Raw genomic sequence first — 20125 nt, 5'->3', positions numbered from 1 at the left:
TAAAACCAAAGGGTAGAGAGAATGCGAGAGACAGTAAAGCCCAACCAAGACATTCCAGCCAACAAGAGTGAGTCCTAAGTAGGCAAGGGGAAAAGTTGGGTGTCCATTTTCCACGCAGCCCCTCACTCATTCACCTGAATTATTTACTGAGTATACGGTATGCCAGACACAGTTCTAGGCTCTAGAGACACAACCATGAGCAAAATGGAAAACAATCCCCGTCCTCATGAAGCTAGACGTCTAATGAGAGAACCAGTTAAAATGTCTATTCTCTTAGACAGACTTCAGGATAGGAGGATGGAATGCAGGGTGAGATTTTAGACAGAAGGACCATGGAGAAGATGACATTTGAGTCACAACAGGGGGAAAGTGGGTGAGCTTGCCACACAGGGCGAAAGAAAGATAATCCAGTCAGTACTTAGCAATTCCCGAGAATTTGGAGAACTTCAGTGCTCTGAAAGTGGAGGTAAAGGTGAAGTCAAAAACAAGAGGGCTGGTTGAAGGATTAAGGAAGACCAAGACCCTCCCTTTCCTTCCCTTCACCAGCTCTGTCTTTCCACCTTACCCACGGAACAGTTGTCCTTCTCAGGACAGGGCAAAACAGAAATGCTGACTGGTAGACGCTACAGTCGAAGACGAGGTAACACACTGAAGACAGGGAGCTCAAGTAAACATCTATGTACCAAAGACCAACAGACCCAGTTATCTTCACCCTCGAGACCCCTAGGGCATCAGCTGAAGCCTGCCATCTGGGGTACTGGAAGGACCTTCCCTAGGGACCCGGACAGACCCCAGAAATAGACCTGACATTGATGATTCATTCAGATGACTACACAAGGAAGACCACAGTCAAAAAGGCCTATCCACCCAGGTTTCCAATCTGTTTCATGCCGTGGTTGTAAAACAGAACAAATTACAACAGGCTACATGTAAGGAGAATGCAAAACTTTTAGAAGAAACAGATCATATGAGGAGAAAAATTTTTTTTTAATTACATGTATGTATTTAATATTCTAAAAAAAAAAAAAATACTGGCTATTTCGGAGCTGTAAAAATGCTGGGCCTAAGCCAAATGAAGTCTAAATAAGCAGGCGATTGGTTAAAACCTTTTTTCTTATCTTCTTTTCTAGTCACTGGCAATCTAAAAGATTAACAGATAAACTAGAGCGTGCCTGGATCATTACCAAGGATTGATCCACCTCCTGAAGGGGGAAGAGACCTAAGGTACTGGATTGTGGTTTGCACGCTGCAATTTCAATTAGTGAGCGCCTTCTTCCCCAGTCTTCCCCCTAAAATGAAAATGAAGTTGTGGCTAAAAATCAAGCTCCACTAATTTTATTAAGGCTTCTAATATGAAAATGAGAAGGCCAGTTCTCTCATTTTAGTGATAGATTAACTCTTTTAGCAAAATCCCTTCACATCTGTGCTTCTACGTTTTTATGTAACTTACTGTCCGACTATGAGACATGCTAGTATCCTTTTATGTAACAATCCATGGATGCTAGTTTCTTTGAAGAGTTTCATTCAAGAACTCAAGAGACTCATCTTAGATGGTTGTTTTTACTAAAATAAAAATACTGAATAAATTTCACAATAAATGAAATAACGATAAATTTGAAGCTATAATACCAACACTGTCATAGTGTTAGATTAAACGTATCATTGTCTAATCTTTTTTAAAGATTAGATTAAAAATTTTGAAAAAAATTTTTTAAATTTATTCTGGGGGGGTGGGCAGGGGAGGAGCAGAAGGAGAGAGACAAAGCAGACTCCACCCTGTGCCCAGGGCCCAATGTGGGGCTCCTTCCCAGGACCCTGAGCTCATGACCTGAGCTGAAACCATGAGTTGGATGTTTAACAGACTCTGTCTTGGTTGCTACAGTCCATTACACTGGGGGTTTCCTGGTATGTCAGGAAGAGTAAGCAGGGAGTGTTTCTTCTAAGTACAATGGTGGGTTAAAAACATCAATTTTCTGATGGAAACCTCACCACTGTTCACAAAATTTTATAATCTCAGATTACATAGCAGATGTCTCTTTAATTAGCTACTACATTACAGAATAAAATATAGTCAGCATCAGACTATTATAAAAGAACTATTAAAAGCTATGGCTAGAATGAGGATATTATATTTTGTTAGAGAACAAAGGGTACATGACACAGTGATGTTCTGTAAGGCTAAAGTCAAGTTAAAATATGACTCTTTACGACTCACCTTCTACTTGGCATCTACCACCACAGGCAGGACTATAAAAAGGCAAAGGAGACCTGGCTCCTGGTATCGAGCAGCTCACATCAGGGGAGATAAACACGTAAGCAATTAACAGGACAATGTCAGAATCTAGGAGTATGAAAAATTATTATGATAAAACGAAGATTCGTACAAGTTGAAGAGGATCACTACAAGAGAGGGAACATGTGGGAAGTCTGGAAAGATGAGTGGAAGTCTGGAAGGATGAGTAGAGGCTTAAAATAGAGAAGAGTTAAGAGCATTTTGGATCAAGAGAAAAGGAAGAACACACCAGGACAATAGAATATATAGAGGATACGTTAAGTGTCATAGGAGACATCAGGGTAAGAGAGTCATGAGACATTATACAAATTGTAATGACTGTGAAGAGGCCAGAACGACCCACCAAGAACTTGAATTCATTGCACAGCAACAAAAAGTCAGCAAGATTTTTAAAGGAAAAAGGTAATAATATTTGTTTTAGATGAAGCAAAGTCTGGTGAGAGCAAGACAAATGGAAAGGTGACAAACCACTTACTTACTGGTTATTGCAATGACCTACTATGAGTGAAGCTGACCCTGAGCTAGGATAGTGACCACGGCATTGGAAGAAAAACAAAGGAGGAAGATATAAAATCACCATTTTATAAACTCAAATTAGGTAATTTCACCCATATTTTCTTGTAACACTTTTACTCTCAAGAACTTTATATGTCAAAATTAAACTTCCTTTAATATATAATATTTGAGAGCTGATAGGACCATACCACATGTTGCTATTTATTAAATATTTTATAAAATAAAAAATAAATAAATATTTTATAAAATAGGTGAAGTGTTTTTTTAAAGTGCTGTGCGAGTTGAAAGTTGCTGAAGCCAGGGGTGCCTGGCGAGCTCAGACAATGGAAGGTGTAACTCTTGATTTCAGGGTTGTGAGTTTGAGCCCAATGTTGGGAATTAGAGATGACTTAAAAAACGAAATCCTTAGGGGCACCTGGATGGCTCAATCAGTTAAGATCTGCCTTCAGCTCAGGTCATGATCTTGAGGTCCTGGAATTGAGCCCCTTAAGGTGCTTCCTGCTCAGCGGGGATCTGCTTCTCCCTCTCCCTCTGTCCCTCCCGCCGTTGTACTTGCTCTCTCTCTCTCTTTTTTTTATATAAAGAAATAAAATCTTAAAAAAAAAATCTTTAAAAAAAAACACAAGGAAAGAAAGAAAGTTGTTGAAGCCAGGCAATGGGTCTTAGAGGGTTCATTACACTATAATCTCTACTTTTATATATAACTCGAAATTTTTCATAAACATTTTTCTTTTTTTCAGGTTTACTGAGATAGAACTAACATATATAAATATAATGTGTTTGAAGTGTACAATATGATCATTTGATGTATGTACACATTGAGTTAATTAACATGTCAATCACTTTACATATTTACCTTTTACCTTTTTGGGGGGGGGAGTGAGAACATTTAAGGTCTACTCACAGCAAATTTGAAGTTTATAATACAGTATTATCAGCTAGTGACCATATTCCAAAAACTTTTTTAATGTTTCTTTTTTTTTAAAGTGGTTCCCTTTCTTACTGTATGTCGGTTAAACAAGCTACTGTTGCACACTATTGAGTAATTCACAGACCACCAATGAAGAAAGTAACACTTTATAGATTAAGCACATCGATAATCAAACCTCATAACCATTAATTCATACTACGAGTCCTTGTAATAAACCTTGTTTCTAAGGCGGAACTTTATATACCTGCTGTAAATGTATATGCACCGATCAAAACAAAATCATTAATGTGGTACACAGAAAGCAACTGTGGAATGACTTAAATGGAATTCAGTGAGCTGCCGTTTTAAAACATACATTGTGGCTAATGTTCTCTTATATATCATTATTTACCAGACCCCAAACTCTTTTTGCAGAGTTGCTTTCTTCACTACTTAAAGTAGTTTCTTCTCTACTTAAAGACAGCAAGAAACTCACTCGCAGGCATGCGCAGACCCATTCACATCCCTTTGCAATCTTAGCCCTGTAACTTTTCTTGGTGAAGCAGGACTTAATAATGCAATACCTCCTTCGACTTTCCACCTTTCTTAGATTATCACCTGTTCTCTCTTCTGTTCCTTTCCCCACTTCCTTCCTAGGCAGGAAGTACAGCAAAGTGAGTGTACAGGCTCTGAAGCCATTACTGTGCCTAACTTCTCATTCTGCCATTCTGTGACTTTGAGCTTCAGCCAAGGAGCAAACCCTTGGGGTCTCAGATCGCTGGTGAAAACCTATCCTTAACCCAGTTGCATAGGGAGTAAGTAAATGTCAGCGGTGACATCCCCCACCTCCACCTTCATGGTGATCATCCTAATTTTAACTGACACTGTGGTCTTGACACATCACAGATCCAATGCCTTCGAACTCCCAAAGTTATTTCCTAAAGTTGTATCACCCTACTAAAACTGTTCTCAGGCTGTTTAATTCCCAAGTCCAGTAACTTCTCTCAGTGTTCATTGTACTCTTCCCCTCCATTATCATTTGACAATAATAATGCCATTCTACCTCTCTCTTGATCATCATCTGCTCTCTTGGCTTTACCACTCTCTCTCAGAGATGACGCCAAAGTCTCTATTTCCGGTCATCATTTCTGGTCACTGACAAAGAATTCCCAGCTACCAATAAAGTAATTCCACGTGGTTTACATTACCAGTATCTCAAGCTTATCATCCACACAAGAAAAATTATCTTATTCTCCTTTCCTACCCCAGTAACATTCTCGTGTTCAATCTAATATCATCTCTTCTAACATGTCAAAGAACTTTTAACCTTCACTTTCCCTCGAAACACCTATTCCTGTTTGTTGAGTTCTACTAATTCTATTATCCTACTCTCTTCTTCAACCACTCCACTGTTAATGCCCTAATTCAAGACTCTTTTCATTCCAGCCTGAATTATATACAACAGCTAAACAGTAGTCTCTGCCTTTAAAGACTGTATTTTTTAAGTAATCTCAACACCCAACATGGAGCTCAAACTCACTACCCAGAGATTAAGAGACATATCCTGTAGCCACTGAGCCAGCCAGGGCCCCCTCTACCCTCTGCTTTTAATCTCTTCTCCCTGTGAGTGTCCAAGCACTATATTATCTATCACAACAGCCTTCACAGTCCCTCAGAATCTGACTCAAATATTTGTTTTCATTCTTTCTCTCCCTTCCTCATTATTGTAAGCTCTAATCACATGGAGCTTCTCAGACCACTTAAGTTTGCCTCATACATGCACTATACGTCTAAAAATAAGTTTACAGTTTTATTATAAGTTTGGCAACTGCTATATCATCAACTTGCAGAATATTCTAGATTTTCCTTTATTTTCCCTTATGTTTTTATCTGGTCTCAACAATTCCTGTTGGTAAAATCCATTTTTGTTCTCTGGTGACCTGCAGTGACTTAATAAGGTGCAGTCTGAAGTCATTACAGCTTTCTAGATCACTACTTTACTAATCTATCTCTTAATTTTTAGACTTTATTTTTTTAGAGCAGTTTTAGGTTCACAGCAAAACTGAGTGGAAGGTACAGATTTCCCATATAGCCCATCCCATGCTGGCCTAGTCTCCCCACCAGAGTGGTACATTTGTTATTACTGATGAAACTACAATGACACTTTGTAATCATACAAGTTCGGTAATTGACATTACGGTCCACTCTTGGCGTTGTACGTTCCGTGGGTATGGGCGAACATATGATGACATGTGTCCAACACTGCAGTATCACACAGACTATTTCTATTGCCCTAAAAATCCTCCTTCTTCTGCCTATTCATCCCTCCACCCCCAGCTCCTGTCCCCAGTGGTCATTTTACCTTCTCCATAAGTTGGCCTTTTTAAGAATGTCACAGAGTTGGGACTCTACAGTATGCAGCCTTTTCAGATTCGTTTCCTTTAATTCTTTTTCAAGTACATTATTTCCTTTGGAAACTTTATATTATAATGGTTCATATGAAAGTTAAGAAAATATTTCAGATTTATAGGTCAGCTCTACTCACCAAGGGTTCAGCCATTACAACTTCAATTTTCTTTTCAGCCTGAACAGCAAATTCTGCGAAGAGGCTCTTGATGACATATTCACCAGGCTTGACATCTGGGTCAATCGTAATGCTTGACATGATGATATTCTTTTTCCCCAAAGTGGAATGAAAGTTGGAGGAAGCACAGTACTTATTCACTTTGCTGACTGGTGCTGAAGCTAAAAATAGAAGAAACGAAAGAACTCTAATGATCAACACAATGATGAAACCCACCGTGACCACCCTATTTAATATGCTTCCTGCCCCTAAACCCTGTCCAGATCTCCCAATCCGTATGATCATACTCTATTTTTCTTTATTACACTTGCTACATTCTAACAAACTGCCCAACTGTAATTTAGTTATGTGTTATTTATTATGTACTGTTCTTCTTTCGACCCTCCTAATGTGAATTTCCTAAAAACTGGGATTCTCTTTTGACTTTTTTGTTCACTCAATAAATCCCAAGTGCCTAGAACAATGCTTAGCATATACTGGGTATATAATAAACACGTACTAATTTACCAATTCTAAACAAAGTGATGTGCAATGAAGGAAATAAAACAGATGGGAATAAAGGAAACATGATTGGTTAGGGCACTGAAAGATATTATTTGGGAAAGGATGATTAGGAAAAGGCCTCACTGAAGAAGCTACATTTGAACTCATCTGGATAATAAAAAAGAGGCAGCAAGGCACAGCACCCGGAACAGAAAGCGCTAAACTGAGTGAGCATGTTTGATAAACAGAAAGGAGACCAGTGTGGTTGGAGCTCAAGGGAGGAAGCCGGGGTGACGGGCAATTTCAGACGAGGTCAAAATCATTAGACAGGGATTTAGAACTTTGTAGGAAAATCAGATTTTATTCTAAATGAAATTAAAATTCAGTGGAAAGTATTAACTTGGAGAGGGATAGGATCTTGCTTCTCTTCAAAGATCTCTCCAGCTCCTCCAGAGAATGGACTGGAAGGCAGCACGGGTGCTCAGAGAAGCTACTATACAGGCCCAGATGGGACAATACTAGCTCAGGGCAAGAGGATGGAATGGCACAGGAGAGAAGGAAAGGACTTGACATTTGTTACGTGTTAGTGAATCTGGCATCAAGGTGAAGGAAAGGAACTGGCAATGACTTGCAGGATTTTTACTGCAATCTTTCAAAGGACCGTGGTGCCATGACCTCAGATAGGGATGTCCCAGTGCCTGCCCCAGCTGGGGTACAAAAAGAGCAGACGTCGACTGCTACAGGCTCCTTATCATCACAGATTTTGTTCTCTTGACTGCTTGGCCTCCTATCTTCACTTTATCCAGTCACCTCGCTCTTTCAGCCGGCTGCGTAACACAGACCCTTCCCTTCCCAAACTTCAGCTCACGTCACTGTGGCCTAGAATATTCACTGAAAACCTGCAAGTGTGGACTTCTCTACCCCAACCTGATCTCCAGGTAATGCCCTTGCATAAGGTGTCCCCAAAGCAAACCCCTCTGTGAAAACAGAACCGAATGCTGAATTTCCGTATATGTGTACATAACTATGGGGCAAATTTATTCTAAATACATACTCTCCAAACCAATAAACTGTTCTGTCAAAACAAATAAACAAACAAACCAAACCCTACTATACCATAGTGTGCCAAAATAAAAGTGACCAAAAGTGACCCATGGTAACTCAAGAAAATTCTAGAAAGTAATGCAAAAATACAAATATTTTACTTCAGAAAAAATAACAGCAAATTTAAAAAAAAATTGTTGAGAGAATTTCCAAATACTTGGCCTCCCTTCATGTCCTAGTCATAATCTTTATTTATTTTTCCTCCAAAGCCAAAATTAAAAATTAGTCATGCATGATGCTTATATATTAAAAAATAATCTAAAGAATATTACAAATTGCTAATTTTGCACCTAAAACTAAATATCTTTGCAACACTGCCAAATCAAAATATATTATGTATTGTATTCTAGAACTAAAATTATATAAGAACAATTCAAAACAAAAATTCACAGTCCTTTGAACACAGTACTCACTATTTATTTTAAACAATGACCTGTTTGTTTACTCTGTTCCATGATCCAACATTGTGTATTATAAAAGAGAGAATCTGTTTACAACTGTTATTGTGAAAAATAGAGATCTTAAAAGAAATTATTTTGGATCATTAAGCGAACTCTATTTTATACCCATATTATGTTGGACAACCATAGGAAATCATAAAATAGTAAACAACAATGACAACAAAAACTACTCAGATAGTTTCCAGAAGGTTAATTTACATTTTAGACATAAAAATGAGGATAAAACATTTTCAAAACTTTGACTTAAGGTCATAGTTAACAAATATATCTTTTCTTTTCATTAAGATTTGTAAACGTCGAAATAAGATTCATTAAGATCATAACAGTTACAAAGTTTCTCTGGCTTTAACTTCACAATAAATGTAACCAAAGAAGCCTTGTAATAGATCTGGTATTTAAATTCTAGACTTTGACAAGGCATAACCTTTTTATTTATTTATTTTTAAGATTTTATTTATTTATTTGACAGAGAGAGAGAGAGAGAGATCACACATGTGCAGGCAGAGAGACCGGGGAAGCAGGCCCCCGCTGAGCAGAGACCCCGATGCGGGGCTCAATTCCAGGACCCTGAGATCATGACCTGAGCCAAAGGCAGAGGCTTAACCCACTGAGCCACCCAGGTACCCTGAGGTATAACCTTTTTAAATAACATTTTTTTAACAGTTTCTCCAAAAAAGAAAAAAAACTTTAGCTAACATGACCTCTCAAATAATTTGCCTTTACTATCTTATACTTCCTAAAAAGTATAAATTAAGCATAAACTAATCTTTCTAGGCATCAAAATAGCATATTTTAAGAAATTTTCTAGTAAAGCCAAAAAGTTTCAGGACAACCTGCACTTATCTTCTAATTAAAGATTTCTCTTCCAAATATCTGCACTGTCTTTCAAAATAAAAATTTTCAATAAAAAAATTTTCTCAAGCTTGAGAAAATCCAATTTTTATGAAAAATGAATGTTTTTAAATCAAACAAATTAATTTATTTCAATTGTGTTTCTTAGTATTTCCTGAATGCTTGTTGACTCCATTAATACCAAAAAATAATACAGAACATATCTACTCAATGAGATTTCTGGTCACAAAGCAATCTAACGTTGATGTTAAGGACTGGCCAAGTAAATTACCTTTATAATCTAATAAGCAGAATGCTCTGCAGACGGTTGAAATGACATCATCAAAAAATACTGAATGGCACGGGAAAATATTCAACATATAGAGTTAGGTGCAAAAGTTCGTTAAGACAGTTAAGTACATAAAAACAAAATAAGGGATCCCTGGGTGGCTCAGTGGGTTAAAGCCTCTGTCTATGGCTCAGGTCATGATCTCAGGGTCCTGGGATTGAGCCCCGCTTCGGGCTCTCTGCTCAGTGGGGAGCCTGCTTCCCACCTCTCTCTACGTACTTGTGATCCCCCTCTCTCTCTGTGTCAAACAAATAAATAAATAAAAATCTTAAAAAAATAAAACTAAAAGGCAAGAAGACTATCTGCAACATAGAACGAACAGAGTTTATCAATTTACCTCCATCCACAAAGCTCTAATGAAGTCAGTTAGAAAAAGACCCTCACCCCCAAACTGAAAACTAGACAAAAGACATGAACAAGTTGCAATATTTAAGGCCACTAATGTTTTTTAAACAAGTAAAATTTAGATAACATTTCTCAAAGTGGTTACCCCCTTCCCAGTTTTGTATCTCACTATAATGTTCGGCTTTGGTAAAGATGTGTGAATTTTTCTCATATTCGGCTAATAGTTAAAGAACAAGGGTGATCACTCTATACCAGGTGAAAAGACTAGTTTCCACGTAACTAAATTAACCTGACATCATCTGACTGCTTGAATTAAATGTTTTGTAACGTAAAACAGTTAAGACTTCCCTATATGTTATCATAAAATTTTGAAAACTTTATGTAAGCTTATGAGAGAACGAAGACATACCTGTTAGAGCATAATTCTTTTTTTTTTTTTAACATTCTATTCATTTTTTTGACAGAGAGATACAAAACACAAGTAAGCAGAGCAGCGGGCAGAGGGGGAGAGAGAGAAGCAGGCTCTCCTCCAAGCAAGGAGCCCAATGTAGGGCTTGATCCCAGGACCCTTGGAATCATGACCCAAGCAGAAGGCAGACGCCCAACCAACTGAGCCACCCAGGCGCCCTTAGAGTATAACTCTTAAGAATGCAGTTCAGGCATTGAATTACAAATTGTAGGAGCCCAGTGTAATATCAAGCATCCTTGGACTATAATTCACTAAACTCTTAACTGCTGATAAGGATAACGCAAGACCTAAATAACTAAAACATGGGAATATAAGCTCGCATGCAGATTCATTCTTTTACATAAAGGGCAAATAAAAAATAAATATGGTATTTTTGGACAGCTTATTCTATATAGCACTGTACTTAGCATATTTACTAAGATAATGATCCTTTTCATTCTCTTAAGACACCTGTACTCTTATAAAATAAATTTAAATTCAGTCAAAGAGAGCAAATAAACGAGAAGAGATATAACTCCTAAAGTGAGATATGTTTGGTTTTACTACTTTATTTTTTTTTAAGATTTTATCTATTTATTTGTCAGAGAGGATACAAGCAGGGGGAAGGGCGGCCAGAGGGAGAAGCAGGCTCCCCACTAAGCAAGGAGCCCAATGTGGGACTTTATCCCAGAACCTGGGGGTCATGACGTGAACCAAAGGCAGACACTTAACCAACTGAGCCACCCAGGTGTCCATTTTATTTGCTTCCACTATATTCCTACGCACAGTACTCTAAACAGTAACATCTCTCAAAATACAGAGCGATTCTCAACAATTGGGATATTTCAAAGTGGAATGGGTGGGGGCAGGTAGCTGTGGTTCAAAAAGATCCCAGTGGAGTCTTTGAAAAATGCCTACAGTTGGCTTACCTCGGAGAACAGGTCTTTAGGGATTAAAATTCCTACTTTATCATCACAACATTCTATATGTACAGGCATATTACACACATATGTTTATGTATAAAAATGCAGAAGAATAACAAAGTTCCATACAACTGCTTACTATCATAATTATTACTTTCACGGTGGGGCACCTGGGTGGCTCTGTCTCTTAAGGGTCTGACTCTTGGTTTTGGCTCAGGTCATGATCTCATGGATTATGAGATCAAGCCTCACCTTGATCTCTGCCTCTCCCCCTCCTCCAACTTCCTCTCTCTCTCAAATAAACTTTATTGAAAAATTATTATTATTATTATTATTATTATTATTATTAATATTTTATTTATTTGACAGAGAGAAATCACACTAGGCAGAGAGGCAGGCAGAGAGGAGGAAGCAGGCTCCCTGCGGAGCAGAGAGCCCGATGTGGGGCTCGATCCCAGGACCCTGGGATCATGACCTGAGCCGAAGGCAGAGGCTTTAACCCACTGAGCCACCCAGGTGCCCCGAAAAATTATTATTATTATTACTTACACAAGCTAACAATAAAATTTTTGATGACCACCCAAGAAAAAAAAAGTATGAGGTAAATGGCCTTGGAACAAGAACAAATGTACAAAATATTTCTGAATTAAGAGAGCAAAACCAAAATTCTTAGTTTGAAAAAGCAAGTCTATCCCAGCAAGTTGTATTGTTGGTATCAACAAGCTGATTCTAAAGTTTAAGTGGAGAAGCAAATGACCCAGAACAGCCAACACAACACTGAAAGAGAAGAACAAAACTGGAGGACCTACACTACCCGAATTCAAGACTCACTTTAAAGTCCCAGGAAAGGGGCACCTGGGTAGCTCAGTCAGTTAAGCCTCTGCCTTCGGCTCAGGTCATGATCCCAGGGTCCTGGGATGGAGCCCCGCATCGGGCTCTCTGCTCCGCGGGGAGTCTGCTTCTCCCTCTCCCTCTGCTCTTCTACCTGCTTGTGCTCGCTTTTGTTCTCTCTCCCCTACCAAATAAATAAATAATATTTTTTTAAAAAGAGAGAGAATGAAAAGACAAGGCACAAATTGGGGAAAAAAATCTTTGAGAACACATATCTGATAGGACTGCTATCCAAAAATATATAAAGAATTTTTAAAAGTCAACAAGAAAATAATCCAATTTAAAAAAAAAAAAGGGGCCATATATCTGAACAGATCCCTCAACAAAGGCGGCACACAGATGACAGATAAGCATATGAAATGATGTTCCGCATCAGGTCTTCACGGAGCTTCAAATTAAGATGACAATGAAGTATGACCACACACCTACTAGAATAGCCAAAAATCCAGAACACTGTAAACATGAAATGTCGGTGGAGGGTGTGGAGCAACCGGAACTCTCACTCATCACTGGTGGAAATATAAAATGGTACAGGCACTTTGGAAGATATAACAAAACCAGACATTCTTTTACTGTATGACCCCAGCAGCCACGCTCCTTCGTATTTACCCAAAGGAGTTAAAGACATGTCCACATAAAAACCTGTATATGGGTAATTATAGCAGCTTTATTCATAACTGCCAAAACCTGGAAGCACCCAAGACGTCCTTCAGTAGGTGAATGGAAAAATAAGCTTTGGAACACCCAGACAATGGAATATTGTTCAGTGCAAAAACAAAATGAATGATTAAGTCAAGAAATGACTTAGAGGAAACCTACATATGTATTATTGAGCGAGGGAAGCCAATCCAAAAAACTACATGATTCCCACTGAATGCCATTAAGGGAAAAGCAGAAGTCTGAAGGCAGTAAAAAGCTGCGTGATTGCCAGGCGTTGGAGGGAGAGACAGATGAATAGGGGGGCACAGCTGATTCTGAGGATACCAAAACTATTGTGTACGATACTGTAATGATGGAAAGATATCAATACATATGTCAAAACCCACAGAATAGACAACACAAAGAGTGAACCCTAGTGTAAACTATGGACTTTGGGTGATTATGATATGTCAAGTAGGTTCACAAATTATAACAACTATATCACATTAATATAAAATGTTAATAACAGGAGAAACGGGGGCAGGATAAGGGGGTACATGGGAGCTACTTGTACTTTCTGCTCAAATTTTCTGTAAATTTTAAACTGCTCTAAAAAATAAAGTCTGTTAATTTTTTTTTTTTTTTTAACTCAAAAAGAAGGGGCACCTAGGTGGCTCAGTCAGTTAAACATCTGCCTTCGGCTAAGGTCATGATCTCAGGGTCCTGGGAATGAGTCCCACATGGGGGTCCCAGATCAGCAGAGAGCCTGCTTCTCTCGGTCCTCCCCCTTGTGCTCTCTCTCTCTCTCTCTCTCTCAGATAAATAAATAAAATCTTAAAAAAACAAAAAACAAAAAACTCCAAAAGAAAAGCCCATTCTATCCCTGCCAGCCAGAACCAAAGACGCCTGGGAAGAGTCAAAATAAACAACAGCTCAAGCTAAAGCTCAAAACAATAATATACTTGGATCAAGCTGAGAGAAAGCAAACAGATCATAAGTCAATTAAAAATAAAAATGTCAAAAACACAAATCAGGTTACATGGTAGACTGAAAGGAGAAACAAAGATAGCAAAATCAGTATCAGGGAATAATAGCAAATTTCAACTTTTGGTGAGGCCAATTAGGTTGTTGTAAGCTCTCAACAAACTATCCAGAGAAAAACTGCACATTTGAAAGCAACTGTATCGGAAGAGGAAATAAAGATAAATAATATGTATGTTGTAGGTGTTGACAGGTATAATATGAAGGCGTCATTTGATGACTTCAGTGCACACACACAGTTTGCTGTAATCTCAAAATTTCTTCGGAAATGCAGGAAACTGGGCAGTGGGTTAAAGCCTCTGCCTTCAGCTCAGGTCATGATCTCAGGGTCCTGGGATCGAGCCCCACATCGGGCTCTCTGCTCGGCAGGGAGCCTGCTTCCCCCTCTCTCTCTGCCTGCCTCTCTGCCTACTTGTAATCTCTGTCTGTCAAATAAATAAACAAAATCTTAAAAAAAAAAAAGAAAGAAAGAAATGCAGGAAACTCACACTAGACATTTTACTTTTGACAGAAATGAAACATTATCAATATGTTATCAAGGTATTTGCATATTATCTCATGTTACCCTAATTAACCTGTTTTTAAATTTATTTTATTTTTTAATTCCAGTACAGTTAATATACAGTGTTATCTTCATTTCAGGTGTACAATTCAGTGATTCAACAGTTCTACCCGTTACTCAGTGCTCATCACCACAGGCACCCTCTTTGATCCCCATCACATTTATCAGCCCTTCCCCCCGCCCAGCTCCCCTCTGGTAACCATCAGTTTGTTCTCTGTGGTTCTAACAAACTTATTTCTACTTCAAGTGATATGCTGGTAAATGTCTCTTTAAAAAAAAAAGTTCTGATTTACATCTTTTGCCCATTTCCATTGTGTAAATATAGTCATCATGGCTGATTTCAAGCCACTACAGGTTTAGCAGTGAGCTGGTAAAATTCCCACCAGGGACTAGATCCAGAATATACTTCTTCAAGTTACCGTCCAATTAGGATGAGGAACCTGACTTCTTTTTTTTTTAAAGATTTTATTTATTTGATATATAGAGAGAGATCACAAGTAGATAGAGAGGCAAGTAGAGAGAGAGGGGGAAGCAGGCTCCCTGCTGAGCAGAGAGACCGATGTGGGGCTCGATCCCAGGACCCTGAGATCATGACCTGAGCCGAAGGCAGAGGCTTAACTCACTGAGCCACCCAGGTGCCCCAGGAACCTGACTTCTAATTAAAGTCGCTTGTCACATGGGTGTGAAATAATGAAGTCAGGTCCTCAATTCCTAAGAACCTTTAGATCAGTGGCTTTACTTTCTCAAGAATCACCAGAGTTTGATGCCTTTTTTTTTTTTTTAATTCTTTAAAGGTCTAGATTGTTGACATACTATTCACTTAGAGTAACTACTTTCCAAATCAAATATGTTGGTTGCATCTTCAAGTTCATTTACATAAAGTGGGCTATAAAGGAAAAGTTTTCCCACTTTGATAGATATTTGCCTATATTTTCTTTGAACTCCTTTTTATTTACTTAGTTTTACTCCTCCCATTTAAATCTGTCATCCAACTGGAGTTTATTTGGAGTGATAAATAAGTAAACAGAGTGAAATAAATAAATCCTAAACAAAACAAAACAACAACAACAACAAAAAGATTCTGGTTTTGGATGCTTTGTCCTGCCTGGTTATATACATAGAGGGGAAGCTGAGAGAAGAAATTTCTTTTAAAAGACTGATATTTATTTATTTATTTATTTATTTATGAGAAAGAGTGTGCAAGCAGGGAGTAGGGGGAGGGGAGAATCTCAAGCAGACCCCCCTGCTGAGTGCAGAGTCCCATGCAGGGCTCAATCTCCACCCTGAGATTATGACCTGAACTGAGCCCAAGAGTCTGATGCTCAACAGACTGAGCCACCAGGTGCCCTGTGAAGAGATTCTTTTAAAGAGGAAAAGGACTGGAGGTGAATTAGGCCTAGAACACAGGCTGCAAATACCTCTTAGGCCTATTTGTACTGGACTATTCCTTTAAATCTCGTACCTGGGTACCTTTTTGAGGAGTGATGGGCTGTGATCGCTTTCTTGATCACAAATTTGCCAAATTAATGACACAGTGAAACTACAGTCTCATAATAACAAATGTAGAAAGATCATGGTGAGATAATAAACGTAAGCATCATCAAATTTTTAAAATCTGCTTTTGTATCAGGACCTCCTTTTAATTACTGTACCTTTATCATAGGCTTTATTATCTGTTGACACAAATACTCCTGTTTACTCACCGTCTTCAGTAATTTCTCAGCTACTGTTTTTCACTTATACTTCCAGGTTTATGCATATCTTCATAAAGTAATTGGGAAAAAACTGACATCTTAATTAAGACTTCTTATCTGGAACCTGGCATATCGTCATTAATTTATCTTCCTTTGTGTACCCCAACTGCCCCCCCCCAAAGTATTCCTTCTTTCATAAGAGATCTATAGAATTCTTTTTTAGGATTTGAATTTTTATTCTCTCTTCAGGCTATTAATGTTTAAAATCAGAGTATGTAGTTCTTGCTAATTCTAATCATAAATACTTTGAATTTCTATTGCGTGAATGCCATCATTTTTCTTACTATTCAGTCCAACATTTTTTTCTTCTGATGGAATTTCAATGGATAGAAAAATTAAGACTTTTGCTTGTTCTCTGGACATCTGTTCCTAAAATGTTTATTTATCCTACTCTAAACTATTCCTACTGAAAACAGCTTCTAAACATAGAAGTCCCATGACATCCTTGGCACATGTCCAGTGTTTTTTACTTGAAGTCTACTACAGAAATATCGCTTATTATAAAGCTCAAGATAAATGACCTATCTCTAAATAATCCATTATTCACTCAGCTAGAATCTCCCTGAGGTTATTATTTCCTTGTACTCTTTGAACCGTCAGAAACTCAGCTAAGGAACTATTCTAAAAATCTAGAAATAATGTGGTATTTTTAAAATGTGCATGAACCCAGGAGTCAGAAGACCAGGACTCAAACTTGACTTGGCTACTTGGAATTATTATAATCTTGGTCATATTATTTAACCTTTCTAAGCTTTTGTTTTCCCTAGAGAAAATGAATGGGTTGAATTATGTATCAACCATGGGTACGTATCAGTAGTAACAAGAAAGTTGTTTTTGTTTTTGTTCTCCTCTCCTCCTCCCTTAAAAACATTTGTTGCCAGTGAAAAAAGCTATTGTGTCAGACTTTCCTCTTCTAGGCGGACAAGAATCTGGGGATCAGCACAGGACAGCCCTGAAGGAAATATGGGAACACCAGGACGCTGCAGGACCTCGTCCAGCAAATATACGTAGACTCGGGGCCTGAGGGAAGTCACCGACTACATATGGTTGTATAACCATCTTCTCTGCCTTCCAAGAAGCTGAGCACAGTCTAATAGGGGGCTGAATCCTCCATTCCCATGAGGCTGAGATGGTAGGAGAAGACAAGGACCAGAGGGGCTTCCTCCTAATATCTTAACTAGGAGCCAACTAAGAGGGTGGCTCACAAGGGCTGAGACTGCCTTAGATTCCATTCTATCACTTTTGGGATTCCTCTTGAAAGCACTGAAACTGTATGGCCCATCCTTCAGGAGCAGGCAAAGAGATATAACCACACTCTACAGATAATCGAGCGGCCAGAGACAAAGAAAACAAAATTATTTACCAAACATGAGGAGCAAAGAACATTCTAGGTTTCAACACACAAAATCTATTTCAATTAAAAACAGAAACTAAACAAAAATGCAGGCTTTTGCCTATACTTAACATCAGGAGGTTAACGGATAAGTAAATGCAATAGCACAAAAAAATTAAATCATTGTTATAAATATTGAAAAAGAAACAAAGCTATCTTTATTAAAGCAGTAACTACCTAGAAAGGAAAATGGATAAAAATCTTATATTCACAAATATAAAAATAGTCACAATAAATTTAAAAAGGAAAACACAGGACTTTTATAGAGGAAACTATAAGAACCTCTTTTTTTTTGTTTAAGTAATCTCTACATCCAACATGGGGCTTGAACTCATGACCTCAAGATCAGGAGTCTCATGCTCTACTGACTAAGCCAGCCAGGCGCCCTATGAGAACCTCTTAAAGGACATACAAGAAGACCTGAACAAATGAAAAGACGTATTTGTGGGTAAGAATACTTTTTATTGTAAGGGTCAATTCTCACAAAATTATATCAATCATGACAGTTCCAATTTAAGATTTCAATTCTATTTTTTTAAGTTGTACTGGAAAAAAAAACCATCTTGGGGTATACATAACGAGGACTAAATACCCCCAGAAAAGCTTTAAAAAATTATTTTAAAAAATATATAAAGAGGGGTGCCTGGGTGACTTAGTTCTTTAAACGTCTGCCTTTGGCTCAGGTCATGATCCCAGAATCCTGGGATCGAGCCCCACATGGGACTCTCTGCTCAATGGAGCCTTGTTTCTCCCTCTACCTCTGCCTACTTGTGCTTGCTCACTCTCTGTCAAAAAAATAAATAAAATGAAATAAAAAATATATATAGAGAGAGAGAGTATCTCCTAATCAGAAGACAACTATAATCAGAACACGTTATAACTATATTTGAAACATCAAAATATAAAACTATTTCAGAACATATAACATATAACAGTAATCAATTCAGTAAACATGAGTACAGATAAATCAGATTAATGTAAAATACCAGACAACCTCCTTAAAAATCCCAAAATAAGAATTCAACAGGGGCAAAATCGGAAGGAAGAAGATGATCTAGTGATAATGTTGGAATATCACCTGACTATTCATCTGAAAAAAATACACTATATTCAAAAAGCAAAGTCTAGATTAACAGGATGTTGAAAATTAGTTTTAAGTTTTTAAAAATTTTTTTTAAAGATTATTTATTTATTTCTTTGACAGACAGAGATCACAAGGAGGCAGAAAGGCAGGCAGAGAGAGAGAGGGAAGCAGGCTCCCTGCTGAGCAGAGAGCCTGATGTGGGGCTCGACCTCAGGACCCTGGGATCATGACCTGAGCCGAAGGCAGAGGCTTTAACCTGCTGAGCCACCCAGGCGCCCCTTTAAAATGTTTTTGTTTTTTTTTTAATTTTTTTATTTCTTTGACAGAGAGAAATCACAACTAGGCAGAGAGGCAGGCAGAGAGAGAGGAGGAAGCAGGCTCCCTGCCAAGCAGAGAGCCCCACGCGGGGCTCGATCCCAGGACCCTGGGACCATGACCTGAGCTGAAGGCAGAGGCTTTAACCCACTGAGCCACCCAGGCGCCCCTAAAATGTTTTAAAGAAAAAACTTAGGACTCAACATACAGAATCCAGGGAAGAGAAGACTCTCGGCCCAGATAGAAAACCCAAAATTATTTTAAAAAGATTAACACATTCAACCAAATAAAAATTTTTAAATATTCATAAGGCAAACAATACCATAAACAAGACAGGGCAAATTTGGAAAAAAATATAATGTAGGTAACAGCTAATATAAAGTATTCAAAGAGCTCTTAGAAATTAACAGGAAAAAGACAACACAATAGGCAAAAATTGGCCAAAAAAATGTAATTAGGCAATTCACATAAGAACAAATCTGAAAAGACAATATATGAAAAAGATATTCAAACTTTGTATACCCAGAAAATGCAAATCAAAAGTAGCAATAAGCTTTCATTGTCTACACATCAGACTGGCAAATATTAAAGTGAAAATCAGCTCTATTGTTGGCAAGGTACAGAGAAACTGAACACTTTACCTACTGCTGACGCAAATGTAACGTCCACCCAAGTAGAGTCCAGTAGGCTGAACAAAAAGATGAGTATTCTGGCCCCTAAACGAAGCTCCACAGATATTAATTTCTTTGATCTGCAGGTTTTCCATGCAACTTTCTGATTAGAATTTAGCTTTGTATGACCTACCCCACAAGAAGAGGGAAGGAGTGCCGGCCAGCCCTAGCATTAACACCCACTTGGCACATTTCTCATCGTAAATTAGTAAATTGGCAAACCTAAAAACTTGTCTCTGTCAGACTGTTTATTACAATTCCACCTCCTGAAACAGATTTCATATCCACTCTCAGCATTAAGGCAAAATCAAGTTTTCTGACCCGATCCCGGTCTGTGCTGGCCTTCTCTGGTAATTCCTTATATCACAATCAAAATCTTTGGAGGGAGGCCCAGGCATCTGTAAGATTTTGACAAGCCCCCATCCCGATTCTAAAGCGCAGCCAAGGTTGAGAATCATTGCCTTACACTATTCACCTTTGGTTGAACAGTTGGTTCTCTACAGTGATTTTACTTAAAACTAATTCTGA

At 38.2% G+C, this 20125-nt stretch overlaps 1 protein-coding gene across 13 annotated transcripts in view; it reads right to left on the bottom strand.

Annotated features, from left to right (window-relative positions):
• Positions 1-20125, bottom strand: part of FRYL (FRY like transcription coactivator) — a 259514-nt gene that overhangs the window by 134092 nt on the left and 105297 nt on the right. For all 13 annotated transcript variants that reach the window (XR_006816034.1, XM_045986638.1, XM_045986649.1 and 10 more), the window contains one exon: positions 6265-6464. Coding sequence is in view for 12 of the 13 variants with exons in the window: in XM_045986574.1 (XP_045842530.1) it covers positions 6265-6464 (200 nt within the window). In the remaining variant the exon portion in view is untranslated. The remainder of the gene's footprint in view (positions 1-6264; positions 6465-20125) is intronic.

This window comes from Meles meles, chromosome 2, assembly GCF_922984935.1.
Source record: "Meles meles chromosome 2, mMelMel3.1 paternal haplotype, whole genome shotgun sequence".
Lineage (NCBI taxonomy): Eukaryota > Metazoa > Chordata > Mammalia > Carnivora > Mustelidae > Meles > Meles meles.
Note: the sequence above shows the minus strand (reverse complement) of the source record. Positions and strands in the feature narration are given on the sequence as shown.